Here is a 25,997-nt window from a genome sequence, read left to right as displayed (position 1 = left end):
TAAAAAAAATAAAGCCATTGGAAGTGGAAAAGCACATCGATCCCCACATCCCACCTCCCTTTCCTCCCCAAGCACACGACCTTTCCTCTGGTCGCTGTCACTCGCCTTTCTCTCCAGCGCTCTCTCTCTCTCTCTCTCATCCTCTCTCCACCTCTCGGCCGCCAGCCGATTCCGGCCGTTACCGGCTGTCTCCGGCCCCGCCTAACACTCCCTCGTGTTCTCCTCCACCGCTAATGTAGTAGCGCACTATGCTGTCTTGGACGCCGGCGCGGCCCCTCGACGGCAGTGATCTTCCCACCGCCGGGCTCCACAGCCTGCTCACCCTGCCCTACCCCAGGCTCCACTATAAGAAATATGTCAACTAGTGACCTTCTGTTAGTGACCCTGGAAGAAATGGTCATAGATCTATGACCATTTCAGACCAATTGGTCAAAAGCTGTTCAGGGGGCTCCAAACCCTAAACCATTGTGACCATTTTGGCCAGAAAGGTCGTAATTTCCTTACATGAAATGGTCGTAAAGCAAACATCGCTAGTCCGCTGCCTTATTTCTAGTTGTTAACGACCAATATAGATGGTCATAGCCTTGTAAATTGTGGTGGGTTGCTATGACTAGGCGCCACCTCATCAGTTTTGCCTATGTGTCATGTCCATGTGACAGTTTTTGCCCTAGGTTGTGAAACAACCTATATTTCTGTCATTCCCAAAATTCCCAAAAAGCTCAGAAATTCTTTGGGTCATATCTTCGTCAAATATGTAAAAACCTTCCTTGCCTAGTTCAAAAATAGTTCAAAAATATTCATTTTCCTATTCTGTTCAAAACAACAGTTTGTGAAGGAAGTACCACTTTGGCATGTCCAAATAGTATCCATTTTCTACAGTGCTTTCCTATGCCCAAATAACCATCCTCCACCAAATGCCAGCTCAATCCATTCATTATTTTCAGCCGAGCTTCAACATTCGTAGTTATGTCCAGTGTGGTAGTTTGCAAAGCAAGTACCACCTAGGCTCCTCCTTTTGAGCTGAAAATTTGTGAAGACGGTCTTCGTAGTAACTGATCATCCTCAGCCAAAACTCACGCCCATTAGCCATGTACATTTCCGTATCGCTAATCAAACACTTGGCTGCTAATTCATGTTCGAGCATCGATCGGTCTCCGCGTGAGAATATTATGTTGTAATTTTCTTCCTAGCACCTACCTGGGGAGTGCCCAACCCACTAGACATGCCTAGGCCGCCCAGAACACATGGCAACACCAGGGTCACGCGGTGACCACGCGGCGGGCATGCGAGTTTACGCGCTCTAGAGTTGGGGCCCTCGGCCACCGCCCAAACCTCGACGTATCGCCATCAAACCATGTATTTATAATTAAATAGGTACTTATGTACCTAGAAATGATTTTTGGAAAAAAATAAATAGCAAACTATGAGACAGCTGCAGTTCAAATTTGACCCGCTTCCAGCTGAATCGGCGGGAATTTGTCTTTTTCACGAGAGGTGGATCAAAACGTTTTACACCCAACCATTTTGTCAATTGTGCATTAAATATGGACTAGTATTTTAGAAAAATGATTTGGTCTAATTTTGCAACAATTATTTGGGAGGTCCTTAACAAAAAAACCTCCTTTCGGGCACTCGGAAAATGGAAAATGAATTTTCCTTGCAAAGAAAATAAAAACTCCCTTAGGAAACATTGTTTAGAATTCCAATATGCACCCTTGTGCACAACATGAGATCATTTGAACAAACTATGCCATGAATGTGGCCATAAGATTGATCATTTGGCTTGAAAGCCATGAATCTTCACGCATAATAGCTCATTTCTGAGAACACTTTTTTAAAATAATTGCCGTATTACAAGTTTATTATTTTTCCTGAAAACTTGGTCACATATAATGACACAATGCGAAGGTTTTCCAATTTTTTGATTTTTTTTGAATTTTTTATGCCCGTTTCAAAATGCGGTCAAAACGGCGGGCTTGACCGTTCCTAGCTAGTGGTTGAATCTTGGAAATTTTTTGACGTTTCTCTGATTAAATAGATACTTATGTACCTAGAAATGATTTTTGGAAAAAATAAAGAGCAAACTATGAGACAGTTGTAGTTCAAATTTGACCCGCTCCCTACTGAATCGGCAGGAATTTGTCTTTTTCACGGGAGGTGGATCGAAACTTTTGACACCCAACCATTTGGTCAACCGTGCATTAAATTTGTCCTAATATTTTAGAAAATTGATTTTGTCTAATTTTGCAACAAATAGATGGTAGGTCCTTCACAAAAGAACTCATTTCGGGCACTCGGAAAATGGAAAATTGATTTTTCGTGCAAAGGAAATAAAAACTCCCTTTGTCAATATTGTTTGCAAATCCAAGATGTAAACTTGTGCAAAATATGATATCATTTGAACAAATATTTGATAGGACTTTCACAAAAAAACTCATTTTAAGCACTGAAAAATGGAATGAAATTTTTATCTTGAATCGATCACGGCCAATTTATATGGTCATAAGGTCATCAAATGGTTTGCTACGTTCTGATTGGTCCATGAGCATATCACGCGGATCATGCATCAACCGTCGTAGGATGCTTCCGGATCCAACGGCAGCCCTCACCCCCTCAGCCAACCGCAACCCAACTACCCAAACCCTAACCCACACCCGCATTCCTCCTCCCTCGGCTCCTCGCCGCCGCCACCTCCTCCCCCTTCCAGATCGAGACAGAGCGAGAGCTCGCATCCTCCCTTACAAATCGCTACCGCCACCTCCCTCCGGTGGAGCTCGCCGCCGTCCATGGCCTCCTCCATGCCCTCCTTTTCTCACCCCTCCCCTTCCCTCACCAGGAGGGAGAGAAGAACCCGAGGGAGGGAGATCCAACGTGATCTAGCCTCGACCTCCACTGCCTCGGCCTCGCGCCTCGCCGGAGCAGCTCTACCGTCGGCCGAAGTTGCGCAGGTCTCCATGTTCCCCCGCTCTTCTTCCTCCCTCTGTTTATCTCTTCCTTTTTTCTCTCAAGTCTCAACCCCCCTCTGTACTTCTCTTTGCAAGGAGGCCGCCATGGACTTCCTCATCGAGCCGTCGCCGGAGTTCCAAGTCCGCGCCGCTCGAAACCGTCTTCAACCTCCATCGGCCCTTGTTCCTCCATGCCCCGCCAAGCGCGCACCAAGCCGTCGCCGCGTCGAGCTCCACCGCCCAAGTCCGCCGTCCCGCCGCCCGCCGGACCTCCCTGGCTGTCTTCCTCCACTGCATCCCGTCGCTCCTCGAACGCACCAAGTCCCCCTGCATCAAGCACCGCCCTCGCCCAGACGCATCGAGCGTTGGTGCTCTTTTGCCTCATCGGGTGGATGACACCCAGCGCACTCACGCGCGTGGGGTCAAGGGCGTTGACCGCGCCCCTGCCTGGGAAGATCGCCAGCGCCTCTCGGCTCGATCCCCTGCTCTACCGCTCGCATGGTACGCTCCCTCGCTCCCTCCGTCCCCTCTCCTCGAGTTGATGAGATCTGAGAGAAGCCGACGAGTGGCCGTTTGGTGCGGCACGGGACAGAGGCCATGTGCTCTGCTCAAGGACTTGTTTTAATCCTGATATATCTGATGAAATAGTACTTCTCTACTTCACTGTTCAATCAGGCAATGCAGAATCCCAGTTCCAGAATGTTTTTCAAACTATATTTGCTAGAAAAACGATCTTATATTATTTACATGGGTCAATCTCGACCATCATGATTCCTAAGCTAATAAGGTTGGTTGTGTGCTCTCCTTGCAGCAGCCTGAGCTCCGGCGAGGTTGATCTGGACGGCTCGGCAGCGTCACCGGCGGTGAGAACCCCCCTCCCTTTGCGGCTATGGACGAACTGGTTTGCGTGTTGCCTCCTGCCTTTTGTGCTCGCGTTGCGGTGGTTAGGTTAATAAAAATTGAACTAGTTAACTACTGTAAGCGATTCTGCAATTGTTTGTGGATCTGGTAGCAAGCTGTATGAACCATAGTTTAGCTGCTTTAGATAACTACTACTTAGGTTAATAACAATTAGTAGGACTTCATCATAGTTCTTCTGTAGTTCCCTTTAGCTGCTTTAGATAACCATAGGTCTTATGTAGTTGTAGCTGGACTGTTAATTTGGTACTCCATCACATCGGTGTGGGTTTTGGCAGTACGAGTGTACTGCCACAACGTCACCAGCTGGTGCAATTGCAACCAGTAGAAATGAGAATATAGTATTGGCAATTTGGCATAATATACACCTGAGTCGGATAAGACTTAGGACAATGTCCTTTGAGGCTGCAGAAGATTAGTTGCTAGTTGCTACCATGTGCGTAGGATAAGATCAGATGCTGCTGCTGCAGGATAGTTATCCTCTTCGTATGGCAATATGCTTATTTTCCTTGGTTCCAACTACGCAGCGAATTCTCTTTCAAAAAAAATGTGGCGCATGCATGAGGATCAATCCTGTTGACTGCGTGACAATCATGTTTCTCATCGTTGTAATTTTTAGTTTTGAAAAAAATACATGTTTTCTTGATCTTCTGTTAAGTCTGTTTATTTATAAATCCAACTTCCATGTTTTTTAGAGGAAAACCTGAAGACTGACCCGCAATGTTTCCGTGCAGGTAGTAACTCTAATAGGCCACTACACTTTCCAAATTCCAATGCTCGCGTGTTGGTCGTTCCCAAGTTTTCACTACCCTGAGTATGTACTCTACCGTACATTTCCAAAAATTCTTCCTCTCATTCACCTGATGCATACTTGTTCAATGTGTTTCCGTGAAGTTATTAGACATACAATACTTTTGAAATACCCATACTGTAACTGACCAAAGAACTAGAAGCAAAAGACATACAGTACATCACCTTTCAAATGCTCAATACTGTAGCTGACACACTAGAGAATTGAAAAATAACCTGCATTAGAAACACTCGCTGTGTGCTTCCCTTGCCCCTGGCAATGTCAATGAATCATAGTGGTACTGTAGGCACCGAAGAAATTGTGGCATGTTGTTTAATTTGTTTATTCATTTGTTGCAGTATGTGCACTGTTGTGGTGAAACTCTAGTGTTTCTGCAACCTACAAGTGCGTATGGGCACTGATTTCTAGAAGTATTTGAGTTGACATCTTTGTTGGTTTAGATAGTACATAAATTTTGAAGGGCGGTTGATTTGCTTCTGGTTTTTGAAACAGAGCTGACTATAGTTATGTATGAACGAGAATATGCTTGTAACTGGTGACAAATAGACCAGCTTTGCAGTTTGCCACATTGGTGATGTAAATGCTCCTAAATGATGATATCTTAGCAAGTGCTTTCTGCGATGTTTAACCTTGTTACTATCGTCCATAAGTATTGCCGTTGATTTTGATATATGAGCACTAGTGTTTCCTTCTTACAGCAAGCTATGTATTGTACATGTGTCCATTTTATCTGTGTAAATAGTTTGTTTCATACCTAGTAACATGTTTCCTCATAATGAATTATTCGTGCCATGTGAATCATTGCTGCTATCCTGCTACTAATGGATACAGGGATGAAATGCACAGTTTCCTGTCAAGTAGTGTTTGTTTGGTGACAGGATGCTATTTTTTCCTTCCAAGTATAATGCTCCTTTCATGTAGTGATGATACTACATCTATTTCATTTCATGTTTATGCCTCTTCCAGAAAATGTGTTGCACCTACAATAATCAATCTAACTTATCCATTTTATTGTATAGGCCTTCGAGTACAAGAGGCTGCTGCTTGACTATAACAGCGAACACGACCAACAAGCTCCGCCAGCGCGAGGCAAGCGACGACATGCTCGGTTACCCCCACCTGTGAGTCGCGCTCCCCCTGCCCAGCCGCCCCTCCGTGAGTCGCTCTAGATTCGGGATCACTGCTAGATCCTCGGCACTAGAAACGATCAGATATTCAGATGATATGTTAGTTTCTGTGGTTTCTGATAGGCCCGCTGCATCTGTTGGCGTTAACCATTTCCTATGTGGTTCTGTGTGGAACCCTTCCTAATTTGTTTGCAGCCCTTCCTAATTTTTTGTTTTTGTTCTATTTGGAAATGGATGCAGCAGGTGCTCTGCTCTTGCACACGTCTGGCACCGTCTCTAGCGCGGTGGTGCTTCTTGAGGCGACCGGCGTGATGGTGGCTGTGTACGGCGGCGACCACAAGCTCTTCGGTGAGTCGGCTCCATCTTCTAGCCCTAGCTCCCTATTTTCTGCTCCTATAGCACGCTCTGTTGGTTTAGAACACTAGCAGCAGTAGCCTACCGTGTATACACACTAAACAGCAGGAGCTCAATCACCTTGTGTACACTAGCAGCTTGCTTACACACTTGTCGCTTTTGCTTGTGGTAGCCATTACGTAGCTGAATCATGTCCGTGTCTACTAATCATCAGTTCATAGTATTTGGCTTCTGTGTGATTGTCTGCGACTATTTTATGGTGATGTGGATATACTTTCTGATTTAAAGTTACTAATATTTTTTGTTTTGATTCTTTCTTTGGTGCGAGGAAAGCTGTGAGTAGACGTCAACGATGCCTACTTGCTTGGCTGCTACAGTGATGCATGCGCCGGTCAAGCAAGCACACATGCATATACGTGCATGTTAGGATAGTAGCAGATGTGCCATAATTCCTGTGTAAGGAAATGTATTCCTGAGATGATTTTGTTATGTTATCTAAACCTGGGAGATGCGTTATGTGATGTGATATGATGGATGATCTGAATTCGACATTGAGTTTTCCTGATTTGAATATGAAACAATGTCGGATGCGTGTGTGTAACTGGATTAAAGAGGTCTTGTGCCCAAACAATTTTGTCCAAACATTTATTTCGAAATTCGAGATCTAATACTGGACAACTAATTGGGCTGAAAAAGGCTACAACCCAACAAGCATTGGTCTGTTTAAAAAGTGAAACAAAAAAAGCCTTAGAAAATAAAAAAATAAATATATTGCAAAAAAGGCCGAGGCCCCCTAATATGGAAGTATGGCCCGTGCAGAAATTGACAGAAAAAATACACTAAATTGGTTGAATTAATGGGCTCGGCCCATATAAACACCCAATTGGACCAAGCCGATTCTAATTTTTGACCTTTTCAATTGGTCGCAACTTTGCCACGTCAGATTGCCACGTCGGATCCGACGTGGCCTGGGCAGACAGCCAATGACCAAAACAAAAGGTCATGGGTTCAACGACCTTCTGTTTTGGTCGTAAACGTCCACGACCTTCTCTAATTTCAGTTTACGACCGTCAGCTTTTGACCATCTGTTTTGGTCAGAAAAAGGTCGCAAATGAAAATCAATGACCTTTCAGTGACCACTAGTCAAGGTCACAAGTTGACATATTTCTTGTAGTGCTCTCTGACCAGCTCCTCCGTGCCGCCCCGGCCTAAAAGACAAGTCTTTGATTGTGTTTTGGTTTGATGTGTGGAGCGCGCGCGAGGTGCTCGATTGATTGATTGTGTGCTGCAAGACTCATGGATCACGATGGTGAGTCAGGTGACGGGGTTGTCGCTTTGCACGGGTTCGCTCGGGACGGTGCTCCTGTTGTTCTTGTTTTCGCTCCCGTTGATCTTTCCCATGGAGGTTGTTCGTATGACTGGAGATTGCTTCTCTTTGTGTTTTTTAGGGTAAGCTTCTCTTTGTGTTTTGATTCCTGGTGCTGCTGCCTGTGTATTTTCTGATGTGTGTTTTGTGTTGCCCAGGTTCATGTGAGGTGAGCTGGCTGTTTGTTCTCATTACCAGATCGGCAGCGGGTGTTCCTTTTAGTTTCATCCAAGTTGAGCTTCGCCTGCCATTGAGGTGTGGTTCATCCTCTCCATGTATGCATGTGCTGCTCCAGTGGTGTTTTATTAGTTATTTTTTGTGGTGGGCTCATGCTCGTCACCTATTCCTTCTTATGTTGCACCGGTCGTGTGGCTTTGTTTGTGATGTAGAGCAGCGGTGTAGGTTTGATTCTGGTGTGGCGTGTTGATGGCTTAGTGCTCTGAATTTTTGCTTTTTTCTCAGGATTCCTATGATTCGCAGCGGCGTTCATGTTCAGATTGTGGCAAAAGGGCATGGTTATGTCCTGGGAGCTCATCCCGGTGGCCAAGCGGCGGCCTTCTATGTTGGCTGTCATTTCAATGACAACGACTGTTTGCTTGTCTGCTATGGCGTCCAACACGATTTGGAGGTTAGAAGGTTGTAGATCATAGCACCCAAGAGACAACTGTTATTCATCACACATTTAGTGGTCGTCTGCAATCTCAGGGCCCCTTTGTTTTCACATTTGATTTAATGTTTCAATCTATAATCAACGAGTCTACCTTTCTGATTGCTCTATTTTTACTTGTTAAGGGAGCACCCTGTGTACACATGTATAGGCTGTAGTCCAGAGCCGTGTAAGGCCCAGGCCCATGCAACCCTCTACTTCTAGCTTCTTCCTCTCCATACAGAAACTCTGCTTTTTGTCTATCTTTCACAATATTGAACATGGTATTAGAGCCAGCGAACCCTAGCTTCCGTCCGCCGCCGCCACACACAGAGCTGTCGTCAGCGAGGTGATTCCGGCGAGATCCTTCATCCAGCAACGTCCTCAACTTTGGTTCCCCCTGTATTCGTCGTCATCTCGTGGGAACTGCTCTCCCGTAGCTCCCCGTGCGTCTTCCCCGCTGACCTGTGGTTGGCTTCTTGCACCATCGCCGGCCTTCCAGCAAGCCGGTGCGACATCTCCGCCAAGCCGTTGCCTTCGCATCGGAGGTTTGCTGCTCTATCAAGCAGCTGCTCCTCTATCAAGCAGCAGCTGCTCTGTACGTATTGGGAACCTGCTCCCTATCAGCTGGTTTGCTTAATTCTGTTGTGCTCCAGTAACTGAAGAGGTTTCAATTGCTTGATTTGCTCTCCAGTTAGCTGTTGCCTTGTGGTGCTTTGCTAATTTGGCCTCTGAACTTGCTCCTACTCTGTTCAATCATTGGTGTGGCTGTTGGGATTAGTTTTTCCCCCTTTTGCTAGAGGTCCTTGCTGCCATGGCGAAGAATGATTTTGGATTAGGAGCTGGTTCAATGTCCATAGACATCAAACTTGATGGTACAAATTACAGGGAATGGGCTTTCTTGGCTAAAACAATCTTAAGGGCAGCAGGTTTTGTCTCACACTTGTCTGATGATCCACCTAGTCCTATTGATGATGCAGCTGGGAAATCTTGGCAAAAGATTGATGATCGTGTCATGGGCGCTTTAGTTCTGGGTGTTCATCCCTCACTCAGAATGAGTCTTGAGCATCACACTTCAGCCAAAGAAATGTGGAAGTATTTTGAGCAGCGGTACATTCAGCCTAGCGGTGCTCTCCATTTTTCACTGTTGCAGAATTTACACAACACTCAGCAGCAGCAAGACATGTCCATCGAAGAATATTATGGGGCTTTTACTCGCATTACTGGTCAGCTATGTTCCATGGTTCTGAAGAGTAGTGTTGGATGTAAGTCGTGTGTGGCCAAGGAAGAATATGAGCATCGGACTCTTGTCTTTCAGTTTGTGATGGGTCTGAAACAAGACTTTGAGAACATTCACACTCAGTTACTTAGTCGTACGACTCCTCCTACCTTGACAGAGGCACTTGCTAGCTTGATTGCTGAGGAGACTCGATCGTCTTCGTTCCCTTGCTACCACTTCAACACCTTCTCTACACAGTGTTCTGGCTTTTCCTCAGCGGCCAAGTGCTTCTAGGGCTGCACCTTCAGGTGCTTTCTGCTCGCACTGCAAGAGGACAGGACACCGACCTGATAATTGCTTCCAGCTTCATCCAGAGCTATTAGACGAGTATCATGCAAGAAGAGACCTGCAGCGTCGTGCAGCCACCAAATCTCAGTCTCGGTCTTTGAGGCCGTCTACAGCGACTGTCACCGAGCCGCCTGCAATGAGTGCTTCTGTGTCTGCTCTCACTCAGTCTGCATCTACTTCTGCACATCCTTGGGTCTTGGACTCTAGAGCATCTTTTCATGTGACCTCTGATCGCTCACAGCTTGTGTCTTGCCAGCCTGCGCAAGATGGTGCCTCTGTTCAGACTGCCGATGGTACACCTTGTTCTGTCACTCATCGGGGTTCACTTTCCACATCAAAATTTTCTGTTTCTTCCATATCTTTTGTTCCTCAATTGTCCATGAATCTTATGTCAGTTGGTCAAATTACCAACATGAACTGTTTTGTTGGTTTTGATCCCTCTTTTTGTTATGTGCAGGATCGTCAGAGCAAGAGGATCATTGGAACTGGCCATCGCCGTAGAGGATCCTCGTCCCTCTACGTTCTTGACTACTTACACCTTCCTTCAGCTTCCACCGCTTCCGTGATTCCGTCTGCTGCATCAACAAGGAGATCCACTTTGTCGTTTTCTTTTGCCCAGTGGCACCATTGTTTAGGTCACCTATGTGGTTCTCGTTTATCCACTCTTGTTCAACAGGGTGTTTTGGGTCGTGTACGTATAGGTGCTGGTTTCCACTGTAAGGGTTGTAAGCTAGGGAAACAAATACAACTTCCATACTCTTCCAGCACTACTCATTCTAGTCATCCTTTCGATTTAGTGCACTCTGATGTATGGGGTCCCTCTCCCTTTGTTTCCAAAGGTGGTCACAAACATTATGTTATATTTGTTGATGATCACTCCCGATATACTTGGGTATATTTTATGAAGCATCGTTCTCAATTGATTTCTATATACCAGGCTTTTGTGCGTATGATCCGTACTCAATTCTCTAGTGCTATTCGTGTTTTTCGTTCTGACTCTGGAGGGGAGTATCTATCTACTGCTTTTCATGAGTTTCTCTCTTCTGAGGGTACTCTCCCTCAGCTCTCATGTCCTGGTGCTCATGCTCAGAATGGTGTTGCTGAGCGTAAGCATCGCCATATTATTGAGACAGCCCGCACCCTTTTGATTTCTTCATTTGTCCCTATTCATTTCTGGGGTGAAGCTATCTCAACTGTTGTCTACCTTATAAATGTGCAACCTTCTTCTCGTCTTCAGGGAAAGTGTCCTGGTGAGGTTTTGTTCGGTTCTCCTCCCATGTATGACCATCTTCGTGTTTTCGGCTGTACTTGCTATGTTCTTCTAGCGCCTCGTGAGCGTACCAAGCTAACTGCACAATCTGTTATGTGTGTTTTCCTTGGATACAGTCTTGAGCATAAGGGTTACCGTTGTTACGATCCTTCTGCTCGCCGCATTCGCTTTTCTCGTGATGTCACTTTTGTTGAGGATCAACCCTTCTTCTATTCCGATTCAACTAGATCATCATCCTCGACCACTTTAGAGTCTACCTCCTTTCTTTCTCTTCCACCAATCTTTTCAGATGAATTTGTCTCTGGTCAGCCATCATCTGTCTTGACATCAGATCCACCTTCATCACATGTGTCATCTCCCCTTTTGCCAGTTCCAACTCCAAAATTTCTTCCATCAGCTCCACCTCTAGATAGCCTTCCTTTCCATTACAGCCGCCGCCCTCGAGTTCCATCTGATATACAGTCATCTGTTCCCTTGTCTTCTTCTCCTCCGGCCAGTACTATTGATCATTGCACTGGCGATTCCTCCCAGACAACAAGGTATGCTCTTCGTGATCGTTCCTCTCTTGAGATTCCTGACATATACAAAGAGGACTTCTGTGTAGGGGAAGTGTATGAGCCTAGCACTTACCATGAGGCAGTTGTGTCACCTGAGTGGCAAGTGGCGATGTCTGATGAGCTTGAAGCCCTAGAGTGTACTGGTACATGGGATCTGGTACCATTACCTCATGGGTCTGTCCCTATCACTTGCAAATGGGTGTACAAGGTGAAAACCAAGTCAGATGGTTCTGTTGAACGCTATAAGGCCCGACTAGTTGTAAGAGGTTTTCAGCAGTCCCATGGGAGAGATTATGATGAGACTTTTGCTCCAGTTGCTCATATGACTTCCGTTCGCACTTTGATTGCTGTGGCTGCGAATAGGTCATGGAAGATTTCTCAAATGGATGTGAAGAATGCCTTTCTTCATGGCGACCTGCATGAGGAAGTTTATATGCAGCCACCTCTGGGTATTGAGGTTCCACCAGGTCATGTTTGTCGCCTTCGAAAGGCTCTTTATGGGCTCAAGCAAGCCCCTCGTGCCTGGTTTGAGCGGTTCAGTTCAGTGGTTCAAGCCGCTGGTTTTTCTCCTAGTGAGCATGACCCTGCACTCTTCATTCATACATCTAAGCATGGTCGTACATTACTTCTGCTTTATGTAGATGACATGTTGATCACTGGAGATGATGTTGGGTATATTGCTTTTGTTAAAAAGAAGTTGAGTGAGCAATTCAAGATGTCAGATTTGGGGCCTCTCAGTTATTTTCTAGGAATTGAGATCGAGCACACAGATGATGGTTACTATATCTCCCAACAAAAGTATACTCAAGATTTGATTTCTCGCTCGGGTATTACCGACTCACGCACTGCTGTGACACCCATGGAGATTCATCTGCAGTTGCGTCCTACTGATGGCACTCCTCTTGAGGATCCCTCTCGGTACCGTCACATTGTAGGCAGTCTGGTGTATCTTACAGTGACAAGGCCTGACATTGCTCATGCAATCCATATTCTCAGTAAATTTGTCAGTGTTCCTACCTCAGTTCATTATGGACATCTACTTCGAGTGCTTCGATATTTAAGGGGGACTGCATCCCGCCGCTTGTTCTATGCTCATTCGAGTCAGCTGCAGTTTCATGCTTATTCCGACTCCACTTGGGCAAGTGACCCAGTCGATCGTCGCTCTGTCACTGGCTATTGCATATTTCTTGGGACGTCTCTTATTGCATGGAAATCCAAGAAGCAAACTGCAGTGTCACGCTCTAGCGCTGAGGCAGAGCTTCGGGCACTTTCTACTACGACATCTGAGATTGTGTGGCTTCGTTGGCTATTGGCTGATCTTGGTGTTCCATGCCCTACACCCACAACTCTTCTTTGTGACAATACTGCTGCCATTCAGATTGCTAATGATCCAGTGAGGCATTAGCTGACCAAACACATTGGTGTGGATGCCTCCTTCACTCGATCTCATTGCCAACAATCAACTATTAATCTCCAGTATGTCCCATCAGAGCTTCAAGTTGCAGATTTCTTCACAAAGGCTCAAACTAGAGATCAGCATAGGTTTCACATTTGCAAACTCGGTGTATCAGATGCTACTGACCCACCTTGAGTTTGAGGGGGGGGGGTGTTAAGGGAGCACCCTGTGTACACATGTATAGGCTGTAGTCCAGAGCCGTGTAAGGCCCAGGCCCATGTAACCCTCTACTTCTAGCTTCTTCCTCTCCATACAGAAACTCTGCTTTTTGTCTATCTTTCACAATATTGAACATTAATCAGCTCTAAATTCTTAAGGGATCTGTCTTTCACTATGCATATGTTACAATTCATCATATGCCTAACTTTTGAATGGCATGTGCAGGTTCACCTTACTGCATGTAGAATGGTCTCAAATTGCTATGAGAATATGACGGATGGACTTGATTGTTGAAATTCAGTTCATTGCTGTAGAGTGGCTTGATGGGGACAATAAGCCCAAATGTGATGGGTAAGTCCTATTTACCGCATCTATACACTTCTATTACTTAGAAAGAAATGTTCCAGGTTCATATTTTGATCTAAGATTTAGATATTATCTTTCTTTGCCATACATGTTATGCTTAAGTTCTTAGAAACAAATTAAAAAAAATCTTTTCATAAAGTCATAAAGGAACATAAGAACTGAAATACTTATAAGTAGCAACAGAATGACAACTAAATCTGTACGTACAATTTTGGTAATCTCTTCTATAAACAATCTGGATGATTGTTTCAGTAGGTTAAAACTCTCTCTGTTCTTATTGCTGCTGTATACAAGCTGTGACATTGCTCTGTTTTCTTTCTTGGTTGGATTTCTACAACCAGGACACACATCCTGCTACGTCCCAAAGTGTTTTTTCCTGATATAGTGATGCCGAAAGAATAAAAAAATTCAGAGTTAAGGCACATAATCTCCATGTCTGACACGGGGCTGCCTCCTTGAAATCTCGATGCATGGCTGTGCTATAAGTGTTGGCTTTGTCTGATTGCGCGCAAGATAAGAGCCTCTTCACCACCTTCAATATATTAGTGCTGGCTTTGTCTGTCACTCAAAACTATTTCATTGGCATGTCTATTAGTTTGGGTTCGTCCCTGTTTTAGGTGTTTGGTTTGAGGATTAGTTGATCGATTAGTCAAATGTATTTCTATATTGGTTTGGGTTGGTCCCTACTTTAGTTCTTTGGCTTGAGGATTAATTACATGGATGCTTATTTCCAGGGATTATGCCTGTCATAGTTGCCGTTCTTAGATGTTTGGTTGATGTCTGTCAGGCAGAGGGGGTGAGATGGGTTGTGCATGACCTTGTGTTTTTGAAAATTGTTTACCTAAGTTGATTAGATGGTGTGTTGTTGGTCTACCAGATTCTATAGCCTACCTTGATGCCGGACCAAATAAAAAGAGGTCTCAACTCAGTTTCTTTAGATGCAGGTTCATCTCGAGTTGACCTATTATCTCGACAATAGAAGCTAGAGAAATTAATCCATTAGCATTTTCATGCATATGATTTAATCTAAATTTTAGTTGTCCTAATTTAATAACAATACTATTTATATTGCTTATATATATAATACATCTTTCAGCAATCAACAGTTCACCAACCTATTTATTGTATGCATTAATTGGATTAATAAACGACAAATGCGGGATTTTATTGAAGTCAAGTTACTAAATATTCATGATGGTATCTTTTCCCTGAATTTATCCAGAATGAACTGAGAGTCGAATACTTAAGTGGTTCAGGAAAGCTTCAAATACAATAGAAGAGGGTACACAGTAAGTACTTTGTGCAGAGGCTAGCCATCCTTGATCCCATCACCATAACATATTTTGTGTAGGATGGGATGGATGGGAGGTGCGACACAATTTTGTAAGTACAGACAGAAAAATGCAGTATGTTTGATAATCTTATCACCGTATGCTCTCTTTTCCTGTTTGCGGGTGGATTCTGAATATATTCTAGACAGAGGAATTATTCAGGAACTAAAGGTAAGATGTCTCATAAAGCACAACTGCACTTTTGCTGCTATCTTCTGCAGTATTTTCTTTTTTGTTCTTCTGCAGTATATTTTGTTACAAAGATTTAAAAAATAATATTGGTAGATATAACTTCCATTTGTTTTCCGTGAACCTTGCAGTTGGCTTGCCTCTGCACTAGGGGAATGCTTGCATTAGACCATCAAAGTTAATTTCTATTACATCAGTATCCACATGTTAAATGCGTTTATAGTGATTGAACAACTCATTAATAGATGAAGCCATCGAACAGAAGGCGTTTTTTTTACTCTCAGTTATAATGATGGAATCTTACCATGTGTGGAATTAACTTTGTATTATTTCTCTTTACTAACCTTTTAAAGGAATAATGAGAGTATCAATTTAATTGTGCAGTTTGTTGATTAGACAAATTATTGTTTTGTTTTAACCTTGTCATGGTGTGCTAAATTGTTTCTTTCTGTCTGAACATGCCTGTTCTAAGTGCCTATGTTTTTACTTATTTTGTACCTATACATAAAAATTCTAATTTTCTTACTCCTGCGGTTATGCATGACCTGCAGCTTAATCACACGGATCTTAAGCCAGAGAACATTCTCCTTGTTTCATTTAACCTCAATACAATCAGGGTTCATGATTAGAAGGTACTAAACATCTCTCCTTGTTTCATTTCACCTGATACAATCAGGGTTCAAGATTATAAGGTACTAAACTTCTAAATCAGAGCCTGGCCTAACTTTGAGATTTCCCAAAATGTATACTTTTGTATTTCGGTCATTCTTTGGAGATGATCCTTTGGTTACTTAATGCTCTTTACGTATGAGTAAATTTCTTTTTCTTTATTTCTAAACTCAATTTTCTTTTCTCCATGAAGATTCCTATTTGCTCACCCAAGGATGGTTCTGTTTTCAAGACCTTACAAAATCTGCTCTTTTAGACATGGATATAGATGGTGATATATGCATACCCAATCTTTACTCCTTTAGACATGTATGGATGCAAAGACAACACCCAATCTGCTCCTTTAGACATGTATGCATGCAGAGACAACACCCAATCTTTACTTCTATTTTAACTCATACTGATACAGATTTCAATAGTATAAACATGAAATTACTTCTGAAATGCCTAAATATTGATATCTGCATGCTTGTAAATTTACTTCGTGAATCATTTTTATGCTGCTACTTTTCTAATTATTGTATCTCTTTCGTCCAAAGCGTGAGTGCATTGCATTTGTACTGCTCTATCTTATTGTTATATTTGCATCTGCCATTGCTTCCATAATCTATATTTTGGCTCTGATCTGAAGCATAGCATTGCTCCGAGCGGAACTAGGGATCAAACAAGGCAGCCCAATGTGTTGAGAAAAGATAGGAGCGCACATGAACGCCTCAACAGGTGCGCCTCCAGTCTTACGAACTACCTCCATGGGAAAGATAAACCGGAGCGAAAACAAGAACAACAGGAGCACCACCCCCGAGCGAACCCATGCAAAGCGACAACCGTGTCACCTGGCCCACCATCGTGATCCATGACTCTTGCATGACACAATCAATCAGTCGAGCACCTCGCGCGCGTTCCACGACATCAAACCAAAACACAATCAAAGACTTGTTTTTTAGACGGGGTGGCATGGAGGAGCCGGTCGGAGAGCCTGGGGCAGGGGAGGGCGAGCAGGCCGTAGAGCCCGGCGGGGGGAAGGTTGTTATTTCTTGATGCATCTTCATTTGGATTTAAGTGCGCTACTGCTGGTCCTCTCTTGCGATTGCGTGCAGCTTGCTTCTGACAGAGCCAAGTCATGCCCTGATGAGGTTCCTTTCTTCAGCCAAACTGAATTTTAAGCGTGCCTTTTGCATTTTGCTCGTTCAGGTGCCAGATTTCCCAGCTCAGTTATGCGGCGAACACTCATGTGCTTGGCGCTGAGGTATGTGTGTGTCTCTCGACTCTCGTTTCAGTGCTAAAATATATCAACATCTATCCAATATCTCTTGTTTGCTGTCTATCAGAGTTACCAAACTTCCTGAAGATGTGAAGAAAGAACCCGAAGACCCGAATAGCAGGTACTAACCGGCTATATGTATTATGACTGCTACACTTCAGACATCAGAGATCCTAAGTTTTAATTGATATACAACGTGTGCTTCCGTTCATGTCCAATTTGATAGTTGGAAACAGTTTTAAGGGAGGACTTCAAAGAATATTTTGCCAAATTTGTTAAGTGCGGGTAATTTGATTTTTGGCGGTCCATCTTTTTTCTTTATAATTTGTTCTCATACCATGACTAGCAATCTTTTTTTACATACTATTACTATGCGAGTGTATGACCTGTCAGATAACCTATATTTGCTGTGAGATTATTGCAGATTTAATTCTTAAGCTTACTAAAATAATAGGCAAAGAAATCAGAAGTTTTAACTCAATTTTCATAACATTTTATTCACATATACCTTCACAATTAAGTTTTGTAGTAAAGAAAATTTTAACTCCCAAGCTTGCTGGGAAAAGCATAGAAATCAGAAGTCTCAGGAGGCGCACACACTGAGGCGTGCGCACCGCACAAGTATTTAAAGTTGGTAGCATGTTTCATATTTTGTGTGCTGAAATTTATGTTTCAAAACATTGTTGCAAAGTATGAAATGGGCAGTGAAATCTCAACCATGGGCCATGACATTGTTCTTCTAAAAATGCTAACACAGAAATGACCTACTGATGAAGAATTCAATGATGGATTTACGCTTCGCAAGTATGTAGATGTGTCTCTTTCACCGATTGAGGACATTCTTCACCTCAACCTTACCTCAGAAATATGAGATCAACCGGTCGATCATATCCCTAACTTGCAAGAATACAAGAATTTTATGCCGAAGGATATATGTGCTCTCCAACTCTTTAAATTTGGCATTTTATGCTCTGCAGAATCACCAAAAGAAATACGCATGCATGGAACTTCTATGCTTGCTCTGCTTTATCAACACTCTTGTTGCTGCAGTTCTATTGCTATGTCTTGTATTTTTAACAACCAACATGCAACTATCGCTCTTTTGGACTGCATGTCTTCTTGCTGAAGTAAGAATCATGTCATACATAGACGTTAACTAATACGCTAGCTTGATTAGTGTGTATAATCCCGCCTCAAGAGGCGCCACTAGGTGGCGCCCCAACCACTAGTCCCTATCTAGGATAGGTAGGTTCTACCTACTTGTACGGTTCAGATGGATTATATGAGGGTTTTATTGTTCAATCGTAAATTTATGTTTGGCACAATAACACCTTTGGATCCCGATCCCGTACCCGATCGTAGAGTGCCTAAAGTCGCTTCCACCAACCAAATCTAAACTAGTATGGCCTCCTTTTCCTTGTGCTTATTGTAGTGTTGCTTTCGCCAAAATCTAAGCTATAAGTGTTAGGGAAACTCCAACGCAAACCTCCAAACTATTCCCGGTTGTCCGTTCGGGCCAAAACGGATGGATGGATCGGCCCAACGCGCGGCTGCATCCGTATTTTTTCCCGTTTGGTATACGGCCCGTCCCATTTCCGACACAAACATGAGCCCGGTTTGCATCCACATGGACGTGGAATGGACGGGCACGCGCTTGCTCGTCGCTTGTCTCAGGGACGCGTGGCGACCGTCCACCTACGTCCACTGCCCAAAGTAAATGCGCTCACACGGCGGGCCCCGGTTGTTAGTCACACAACGCTTGGTCGTCGTCCTTCTTAAATTAGAAGCCATGGACTGGCCAGTCCACAGCTTCCACTTCCTAGCCGGCCTATCTCCTCTAGCCCGCACCGCCTGCCCCGCCAGCTTTTGAGATCGCGCCAACGGCGGCCGGGCATCGGGACAGGTCGTACATCCACGTCGACGTCTGCTAGCGCTACTGGGAGACGGCGACGCCATTGCCGTGGGGAGATGTCCACCTGCTGAACAACTGGCATCTCTCCGCCAACCATGTGCCCATCCCTCCAGTGCCCGTGAGCGGCGCGCCCGCCGCCTGGAGATGAACTGATGATGCGCCCGCCTGCCATCGGATCTGCTGGACGACGTCGTAGATGCGCCGCTATGGGATATGTGGCTCCGCGACGAGCATGACCTGCGGCGGCAATCTTTTTTTGTCAGTCGTCCTCCGAGCCCGCGCCACCCGCGTCCTCCTCGTGCTGACAGCCCTCCCCAAATGCGGGGCCGTAGGCGTGTGCACGGCATCACGCCAACGCCTTCTCCGTCTCCGTCCCTGCCACCGACGCCGCCCATGACCGAGAGGAGGAGGCCCATCTCATGAGGCGTATCATGGAGGACTCCATGAACACGTGCGACGAGCGGTAATGGCATGGCCTAGAAACCACGCTGGCCCTCTCCGCGGCCGGCGATGTGGCCATCCCGGAGCTGGACCTCGACGTCAAGGAGGAGGTGCAGGAGGAGGTCTTGGAGGAGCCGCCCGTCGCCGCGTGGAACCCTCATCTGGTGGGCCAGCGGTGGAGCTGCTCATGCACGGCGCCGGAGATGGCCGACTCGGTGGGTGTCAGCCCATGGTCAGCCACGCCGCTGCGGTCACCAGAGCAGGAGTAGGAGCCACGGGAGGAGGTAGTGCAGGCGCCGCCGGCGCCTCCAGTCTGCCAGGGGCCACCAGCCTACCTTTGGCAGCCACCTTCGTACGCCGACCTCACTCGAGATGATGACTAGGAGGAGTAAACAGCGGCCATGGGGGCACAGAAGACGAAGGCGGCCATGAAGCGGCCATTATCTTTTTTCTATGTTTTTTTTTATGTTTATGTGCTGAACTTGGGTAATGTGGACGTTTGAATGTTTAAATTTATGTTTTAAGTTATTTTTAACATGTTTTTGTTTTTTTGGTTTAAATTCAAGTCCGACAAGGCAGGCCGTTTGAGGTGCGGTTGGCCCGTTGAACGCACCGACCGTCGCAAGTACAACTGCAAGCGGACGAATGTGTCCGTTTTCTTGTCCCAAACAAACGAAAAACGGATGAAAGGAATGTCCGTTTAGGATCGTGCGTTGGAGTTGCCCTTAGCTTGGGCTTGTGTCGCAATCACAAAAATCTAAACTTTACGCTCTGCCTCTGCTCTGCTCCTACCCCCTATAAATATATCTCATCTGATGCAGAAGTGAGCCTCTTCAACCAACCCAACAAACCAAAGCCCGACGATGGCCATCATCAAGCAGTCGCTCATTGTCCTAGTGCTGCTCATATGCGGAGCAGGCGGCTCCACCACACCGGCGCCGGCGCCGGAGCCGGCGCTGCTGACGCAGGATAATCTGTGTGTCGGCATAAGGTCAGTACCTGCTTTTCTACAATTCATTCATTTCAGAGAGGGCACGTGAAAAGTAAGTATTGACACAGGATAATCTGTGTGTCGCATAAAGCACTACCAACGAAGAGATGGTCTGCGTCGCCAACGTCGCACTGGCGTGCTTCGCCGAAAATGCAGTCACCGACGAGCTTACCTTCACGCCATGCTTCGTCACCGCCGCCGGCACGGAATGCTTGGCCAAGGATAAGGAGGAGCCCAGCAAGAACCACTGCATCGGCCTAGAGATCAGCAACCAACTGCTGCAATGCCTTGGAGATAGCGCCTGGACCTGCTACAACAGCTTCACCGGGTACATCCCTCCCGCCTTCATCGGGTGCTTCCAAGGCAGAGCCCTCATGTGCACCCCACAGTGATCGTTGTCAGGATTTTCATTCCATCACCTACACCATGATCAACTGCTTGCTTGCCGACAATAAAGGGGTTTGTCTGTGTGTGTGTGATTTAGTATGTGGTAGTAGTAATATGGTATGGTTGTGCCATATTTCTCGGATTTTTGTTTTGATGATTGATGATGATTTCGCTGGAAAAAGAAAATAGAGTGAGAAGCATTGAGCCTTCCTTGTACTGATCTCATCAGAAGGAAGTTGGAAATGGAAAACAAAAGAATGGTTGGTTGTATAAGCACGGGATTGATTGATTGATTGCTGCGTGCTTTTATTCCATTCTCAACTTGTACTGTACGCATTAATTGATGTGCACTCCGTATTCCCTATGTTCCTAAATACTCACTCGGTCCCTAAATATTAGTATTTTTAGAGATTCCAATGCGGACTACACACGGAGCAAAATGAGTGAATCTACATTTTAAAATATGTTTATATATATCCGTATATAGTTCGTATTGCAATCTCTAAAAAGACTTATATTTAGGAGTGGAGAGAGTAGGAGCATAAGACTTATATTTCAAATATTCAAATATAGCGGTAGTTGTACTTAAATAAGTTCAAATATTACGCTCAAATATTATTGCCCTCTTTAACCGCCCATGAATGCTCGATCAGATTTTCCTTGGGTTGCTCATGAGTTGCTCAATGCCAGATACGTTGATGTCTTTTAACAAACTTTTTAAGTGTGGTCGGATTCTGATCAAGAAGATTGATAAGATCACCCACGTTCTCAAATTCAAGACTTACGGCAGCGACGTCATCCTCATCCTCGACGATCATGTTGTGCATAATCACACAACAGGCCTTCACCTCCCACAAGGTCTCTGCATCCCATTATTTAGTTGGTCCATGAACAACTGCAAAACGTGCCGGCAGGACTTCAAATGCCTTCTCAACATCCTTTCTAGCCGCTTCTTGTCTTTGGACAAAGGGAGCCTTTTTCTGGCCAACTGGGTTAGAGATGGTGTTGACAAAGGTAGCACACGGAGGACAGATACTGTCAATCAGACAATAACCCATGTTGTACTCATGTCCATTGACAGTATAGTGGCAAAGAGGAGTTTTTCCTCCAATTAGCCTCACAAACAATGGTGATCGATGTAGCATATTGATGTCGTTGTGAGACCCGAGTATGCCAAAGAAAACATGACAAATCCAAAGTTCATGTAATGCAACAGCTTCAAGAATGATGGTGGGCTTCTTAACATGGCCCTGATATTGCCCTTGTAGAACTTTTGGGCAGTTCTTTAATTTCCAATGCATGCAGTTAAGAGACCGAGCAAATCTGGCCACCCACTTGCTTCCGATATTGCCAAGAGCCTCTCGGTGTCTACGCCATTTGGTTCTCTCAGGTATAGAGGTCCAAACACCAAGACCACGATAGTTGCAAACCTGACCATTGCATCTCCGCATGTGCTCTCAGACATCAGTAGATACTCGTCCCACGAATCAGCGGTCGTGCCATATGCAAGCATCCGTGGTGCGGCCGTGCACTTCTGATAACCAGAGAATCCAATCCTTCCCACGGTGTCTTTCTTCAAGATGAAGTAGTCATCAAAGAACCGGACCCCATGGTACGATCGAAGACAATTTTGTGCACCCGAAACCGGCGGCGGAAATTGTCAGCGAAGAGGGCATTGGGGGGCAAAGTATCCAGACATCAGTGTCAAATGGTCGCACGCCCTATTGCGGTTGAGCACTCGATGATCCTTAATCAATCCCTTGAAATTGAGAACATGCTCTTCCGCACGCTCCTCTTCTCCAAGGACAGTCTGCATCATCGCCATCTCATCCGTGTAGCTCTTCTCGTCTGACAAGCCGTCTGACGACTCAACATAGTGCTCATATATGTACTATGTATCTGAATCCATTGCTTCAAAGAAGAAGGGACAAAAAAATTAGCTCAGCCAATTCAACGGACATTTGCCGGGCATGGTGAGTAGCGTAGGAGCGGATGGTACCTGAGTGGTGGTCGGAGGAAAGGCTCGTCCCGACAATAGAGAAGAACCGGCTTGGATCCCGGGTGTACAGCTGGAGGTGACGGACATGTCGGGTACCAGCAGGGGTGTGCAATGGTGGTGGAGTGACGGCAAAGGCAAGAGACAAAAAGGCAACGAGAGAAAATGGAAGGATGGAGGCGTGGTGTCTGAGAGGGATTTTTGATGGGCTGGGTGTCGGAGTCCTACGTGTCTGCTCTCCGAAAAAGTACGTCCGGACCGCTCGGCCGATCGATACATGCTCGTGTAGGGTGTCATACACGTCTGGCGGACCGCACAATCCGGACGGTTTGAGGGTTCACTTTGGAGATACCCTAAAAAAGACGATCCGACTGTATGCGGGCGGTTTGAGTGTCCTTTTTGGAGATGCCCTAAAAAAGAACTGATTTCAGTCAATAAGCGGTTAAGATAATTCCAACATGTTACGCAACTTGCAATGTTTGAACAGGTTCTATGACTCGAAAACACAGATGCTGCGGCACCTATCAAGTTAAGTTGTAGTTTCCAGTTTAAGGAAAAACATCGGTAGGGCAAGTACGAAAACTAAAAGGGAGCAACACAGACCTTGGCAAGAACATACATCCATGTTTCGATTCAACCGGAACTATTTGGGAACAATGATTTTTACACCCTCATCATTCTCGATGGGAACACAAAGAGAATATATCTCATTATGGTATAACTAACGAGCAAAAGATGAGTGTTATTAATCTATAATCTATACCTACTAATAAAAGAAATAGGTATTTTTAATCCGTTTTCTTATTTTATAGAAAACCCCCTAATGTTTTTGACATTAAATCCGCAATACATATTAAATGTTTTTTAAAATACTCATATCTTTTAAACCGTAACTTCAAATTTAACATGTTATATATGGAATTTGACTAGAAAAATATGTAGAATCTGAATATGATGTTATTTTTCCTGTTAACAATTTTAAAAATACTATTTAGGCTGTAATGTTAATCAACAATGCATTATCCGTCTTTTTTCATACCGGTACAAGTTCAGATTGTGGATGAACACCTCAGCAAAATCAGGATTGAACATGAAATTGAAGATAAATTTGCTAGAGACACCCAAAAAATAAGGATATGCATGACAAGAAATAAAAGAAGGACCCAATAAAGATGGGATGTCCGCTATAAAAGAAATAAAAGGGAAAATGCGGAGGAGGTCCGATAAAGATGAGATGTTGCGCTATTCTCCTATATATAAGAAGAAGAAAGAGAGGAGATGCATGAAAAAAAGGTAAAAAGGAGGCATGCATGACAAAAAATAAAATAAAAGACAAGTTTGATAAGATATAAATAGTGATGAAACAGAGACCAATACCTATGACATGTATGGCAAGAAATAGTGATGAAATAGGGGCGCAAGTACCTGCGTCCACAGGAGACCATACAAAAAATGTTCTTTTCCAGACAAAAAAAAATCTCCTTTTATGATTAAAAAATCATGTATCTTTTAACAACTCTTCATGTATTTAAGAAATATGCATGTGAAAAAAGTGTTCAAGAGTTACCCTAAGTTGGTGATTCTTGAACTTGACATGAATAAATGCATGATCTTACCCGTTTCTTTGTATGGATTAAATCTACATGCAAGCCATGTTGAAATAGAACACATGTAGAATCTTAAACTGCGCTTTTATAGGTTAAGACCATCTTTGTTTGGACCGTAGCTACAAGTTCTCAGATTATAGATTTTTTTATAAATTAAGAGTGTGTGATTTTTTTTCTCCCGTTGCAACGCACGGATCTTTTTGCTAGTCTAATAAAAAACCAACTAACCCATCTAATCTACTGAAAGGAAACAAGATCCAAGATTAAACTTGGGGTTCGAAGATCAAAGGGCTAGGCTGGCGTATGTCGATGAGGTTCTCTAGGGCAGGGATCGGAGGCTGCAGACAAGATCGGGATGAACTGATGGGCAAAACACAAGGAAATAGCCAGCAGCGGACCGAGGATGGCCGTGGGTGGTGTCAGTGTCCTTGTGCTTCCCGACTGGATCATACCAGCGCCATGCATGTGCACTGCATTGGCCAGCAGTGAAGAGGGCAAGACCACGATGGCAAATTAAGATCAAATGGAACGCACATAGCACATGCCATTGATACGAGTCAAGGGTATGAAGATGGATGCTTGGCACGTCACACGGCCGCGTCAGTCATGGATTGCTCAACTGGTTTGGGCAAAAAGGTTTCGCTCGCTCACTAGAGCAAAGGAACATGGAGGAGACTGAGGTCGACGGGTCCGGTCCGGTCCTTTTTATAGATAGATAGATAGATAGATAGACGATGCAAGCTAGTCTTGGAATTTCGGTTCACACAAGAAACAGCCTCACGATGCATGGCTTGGCTAGCTTATTAATGGTTCACACAAGAAACAGCCCCACGATGGCTTGGCTTGGCTTGGCTACAAGAAACAGCACCACCAACAGCCAAAAGAAGCTGGTCCTTAGGCGCCATATTCTTTTGGAGATCTCGGAAATAATGAATAGTCCAACACTCCTATGTCGGAAACAGATATACACATATAAGGGAATCCATGATTTCCCACGCACGTACTCCCTATGTAAAAAAAATATAAGAGCGTAACGCAGTAAACAAAACACAAAAAATAAATTTCTTTACTGTGGGAGTATTATGCAAGGTTGGGAATAAATAAATCCCCAACACATAGCCAAGTCGTTTTTCCTTTCTGTAGCATAACAACACATATCTAGCAAAAAAATTGACTAGTAGAGGGTCTGCACTTGTAGCATAATGGAGATGGAAAGTTCAATTATACATGAAGTGATCCAATTGCAGAACATTTCAGAAAAACAAAATAAAATGGGAAAAATAGTTTATAGTTGCGATTGGTTTACAAGGAATCATATGTCTTGGGTGACCAGAGCTATAGTGCTCCTTAACTCCAGTGAGATATGCAGCCAAATACAATCAATAAGAAACTGATCTTGTGTTTCAGAAGAAGAAAAAAATTGGTCCTCCAAGTTGTAATCAACCATCCATAGCAAAATATTTGCTCTTAGACAAAAAGTTACACGTCATCACTAACTTGCGATCCGGTAGGCTGTTGGATCCAAATAGCAATGGCGTAGATTTTTAACCCGCAAAAAAAAAAGCAATGGCATAGATTTTTAGTGACATGCCACCAGTAATGATATAGTGGTGACGTACCAAATATGCCAATGCCACCACTATTAAAAAAAATAGTGATGACGTGGATTGA

General features: G+C 44.4%; 2 protein-coding genes across 2 annotated transcripts; both read left to right on the top strand.

The window, feature by feature from the left end:
• Positions 1 to 248: 248 nt before the first annotated feature.
• Positions 249 to 6,733, top strand: LOC125554523. The gene is made up of 5 exons (XM_048718052.1): positions 249 to 356; positions 2,881 to 3,446; positions 3,757 to 3,808; positions 4,598 to 4,677; positions 5,694 to 6,733. Exons 1-5 carry the CDS (start codon positions 249 to 251, stop codon positions 5,797 to 5,799), a joined length of 912 nt encoding a protein of 303 aa, XP_048574009.1. The 3' UTR covers positions 5,800 to 6,733.
• A 13,461-nt stretch (positions 6,734 to 20,194) lies between these two features.
• LOC125553417 lies at positions 20,195 to 20,991 on the top strand. Its single transcript, XM_048717202.1, has 2 exons — positions 20,195 to 20,336; positions 20,428 to 20,991. The coding sequence occupies exons 1-2, from the start codon at positions 20,209 to 20,211 to the stop codon at positions 20,726 to 20,728; spliced, it is 429 nt and encodes a 142-aa protein (XP_048573159.1). The 5' UTR covers positions 20,195 to 20,208; the 3' UTR covers positions 20,729 to 20,991.
• Positions 20,992 to 25,997: the final 5,006 nt, after the last annotated feature.

Source organism: Triticum urartu, chromosome 4, assembly GCF_003073215.2.
Source record: "Triticum urartu cultivar G1812 chromosome 4, Tu2.1, whole genome shotgun sequence".
NCBI classification, from domain to species: Eukaryota; Viridiplantae; Streptophyta; class Magnoliopsida; order Poales; family Poaceae; genus Triticum; species Triticum urartu.
Note: the sequence above shows the minus strand (reverse complement) of the source record. Positions and strands in the feature narration are given on the sequence as shown.

Coding starts and splice junctions, on each gene's coding strand:
- LOC125553417 (XM_048717202.1), top strand. CDS start 20,209: ATGGCCATCATCAAGCAGTCGCTCATTGTCCTAGTGCTGCTCATATGC. Junction 20,337..20,427: donor AATCTGTGTGTCGGCATAAG/GTCAGTACCTGC, acceptor TGTCGCATAAAG/CACTACCAACGAAGAGATGG.
- LOC125554523 (XM_048718052.1), top strand. CDS start 249: ATGCTGTCTTGGACGCCGGCGCGGCCCCTCGACGGCAGTGATCTTCCC. Junction 357..2,880: donor GGCTCCACTATAAGAAATAT/GTCAACTAGTGA, acceptor AACGTGATCTAG/CCTCGACCTCCACTGCCTCG. Junction 4,678..5,693: donor CCAAGTTTTCACTACCCTGA/GTATGTACTCTA, acceptor TTTATTGTATAG/GCCTTCGAGTACAAGAGGCT.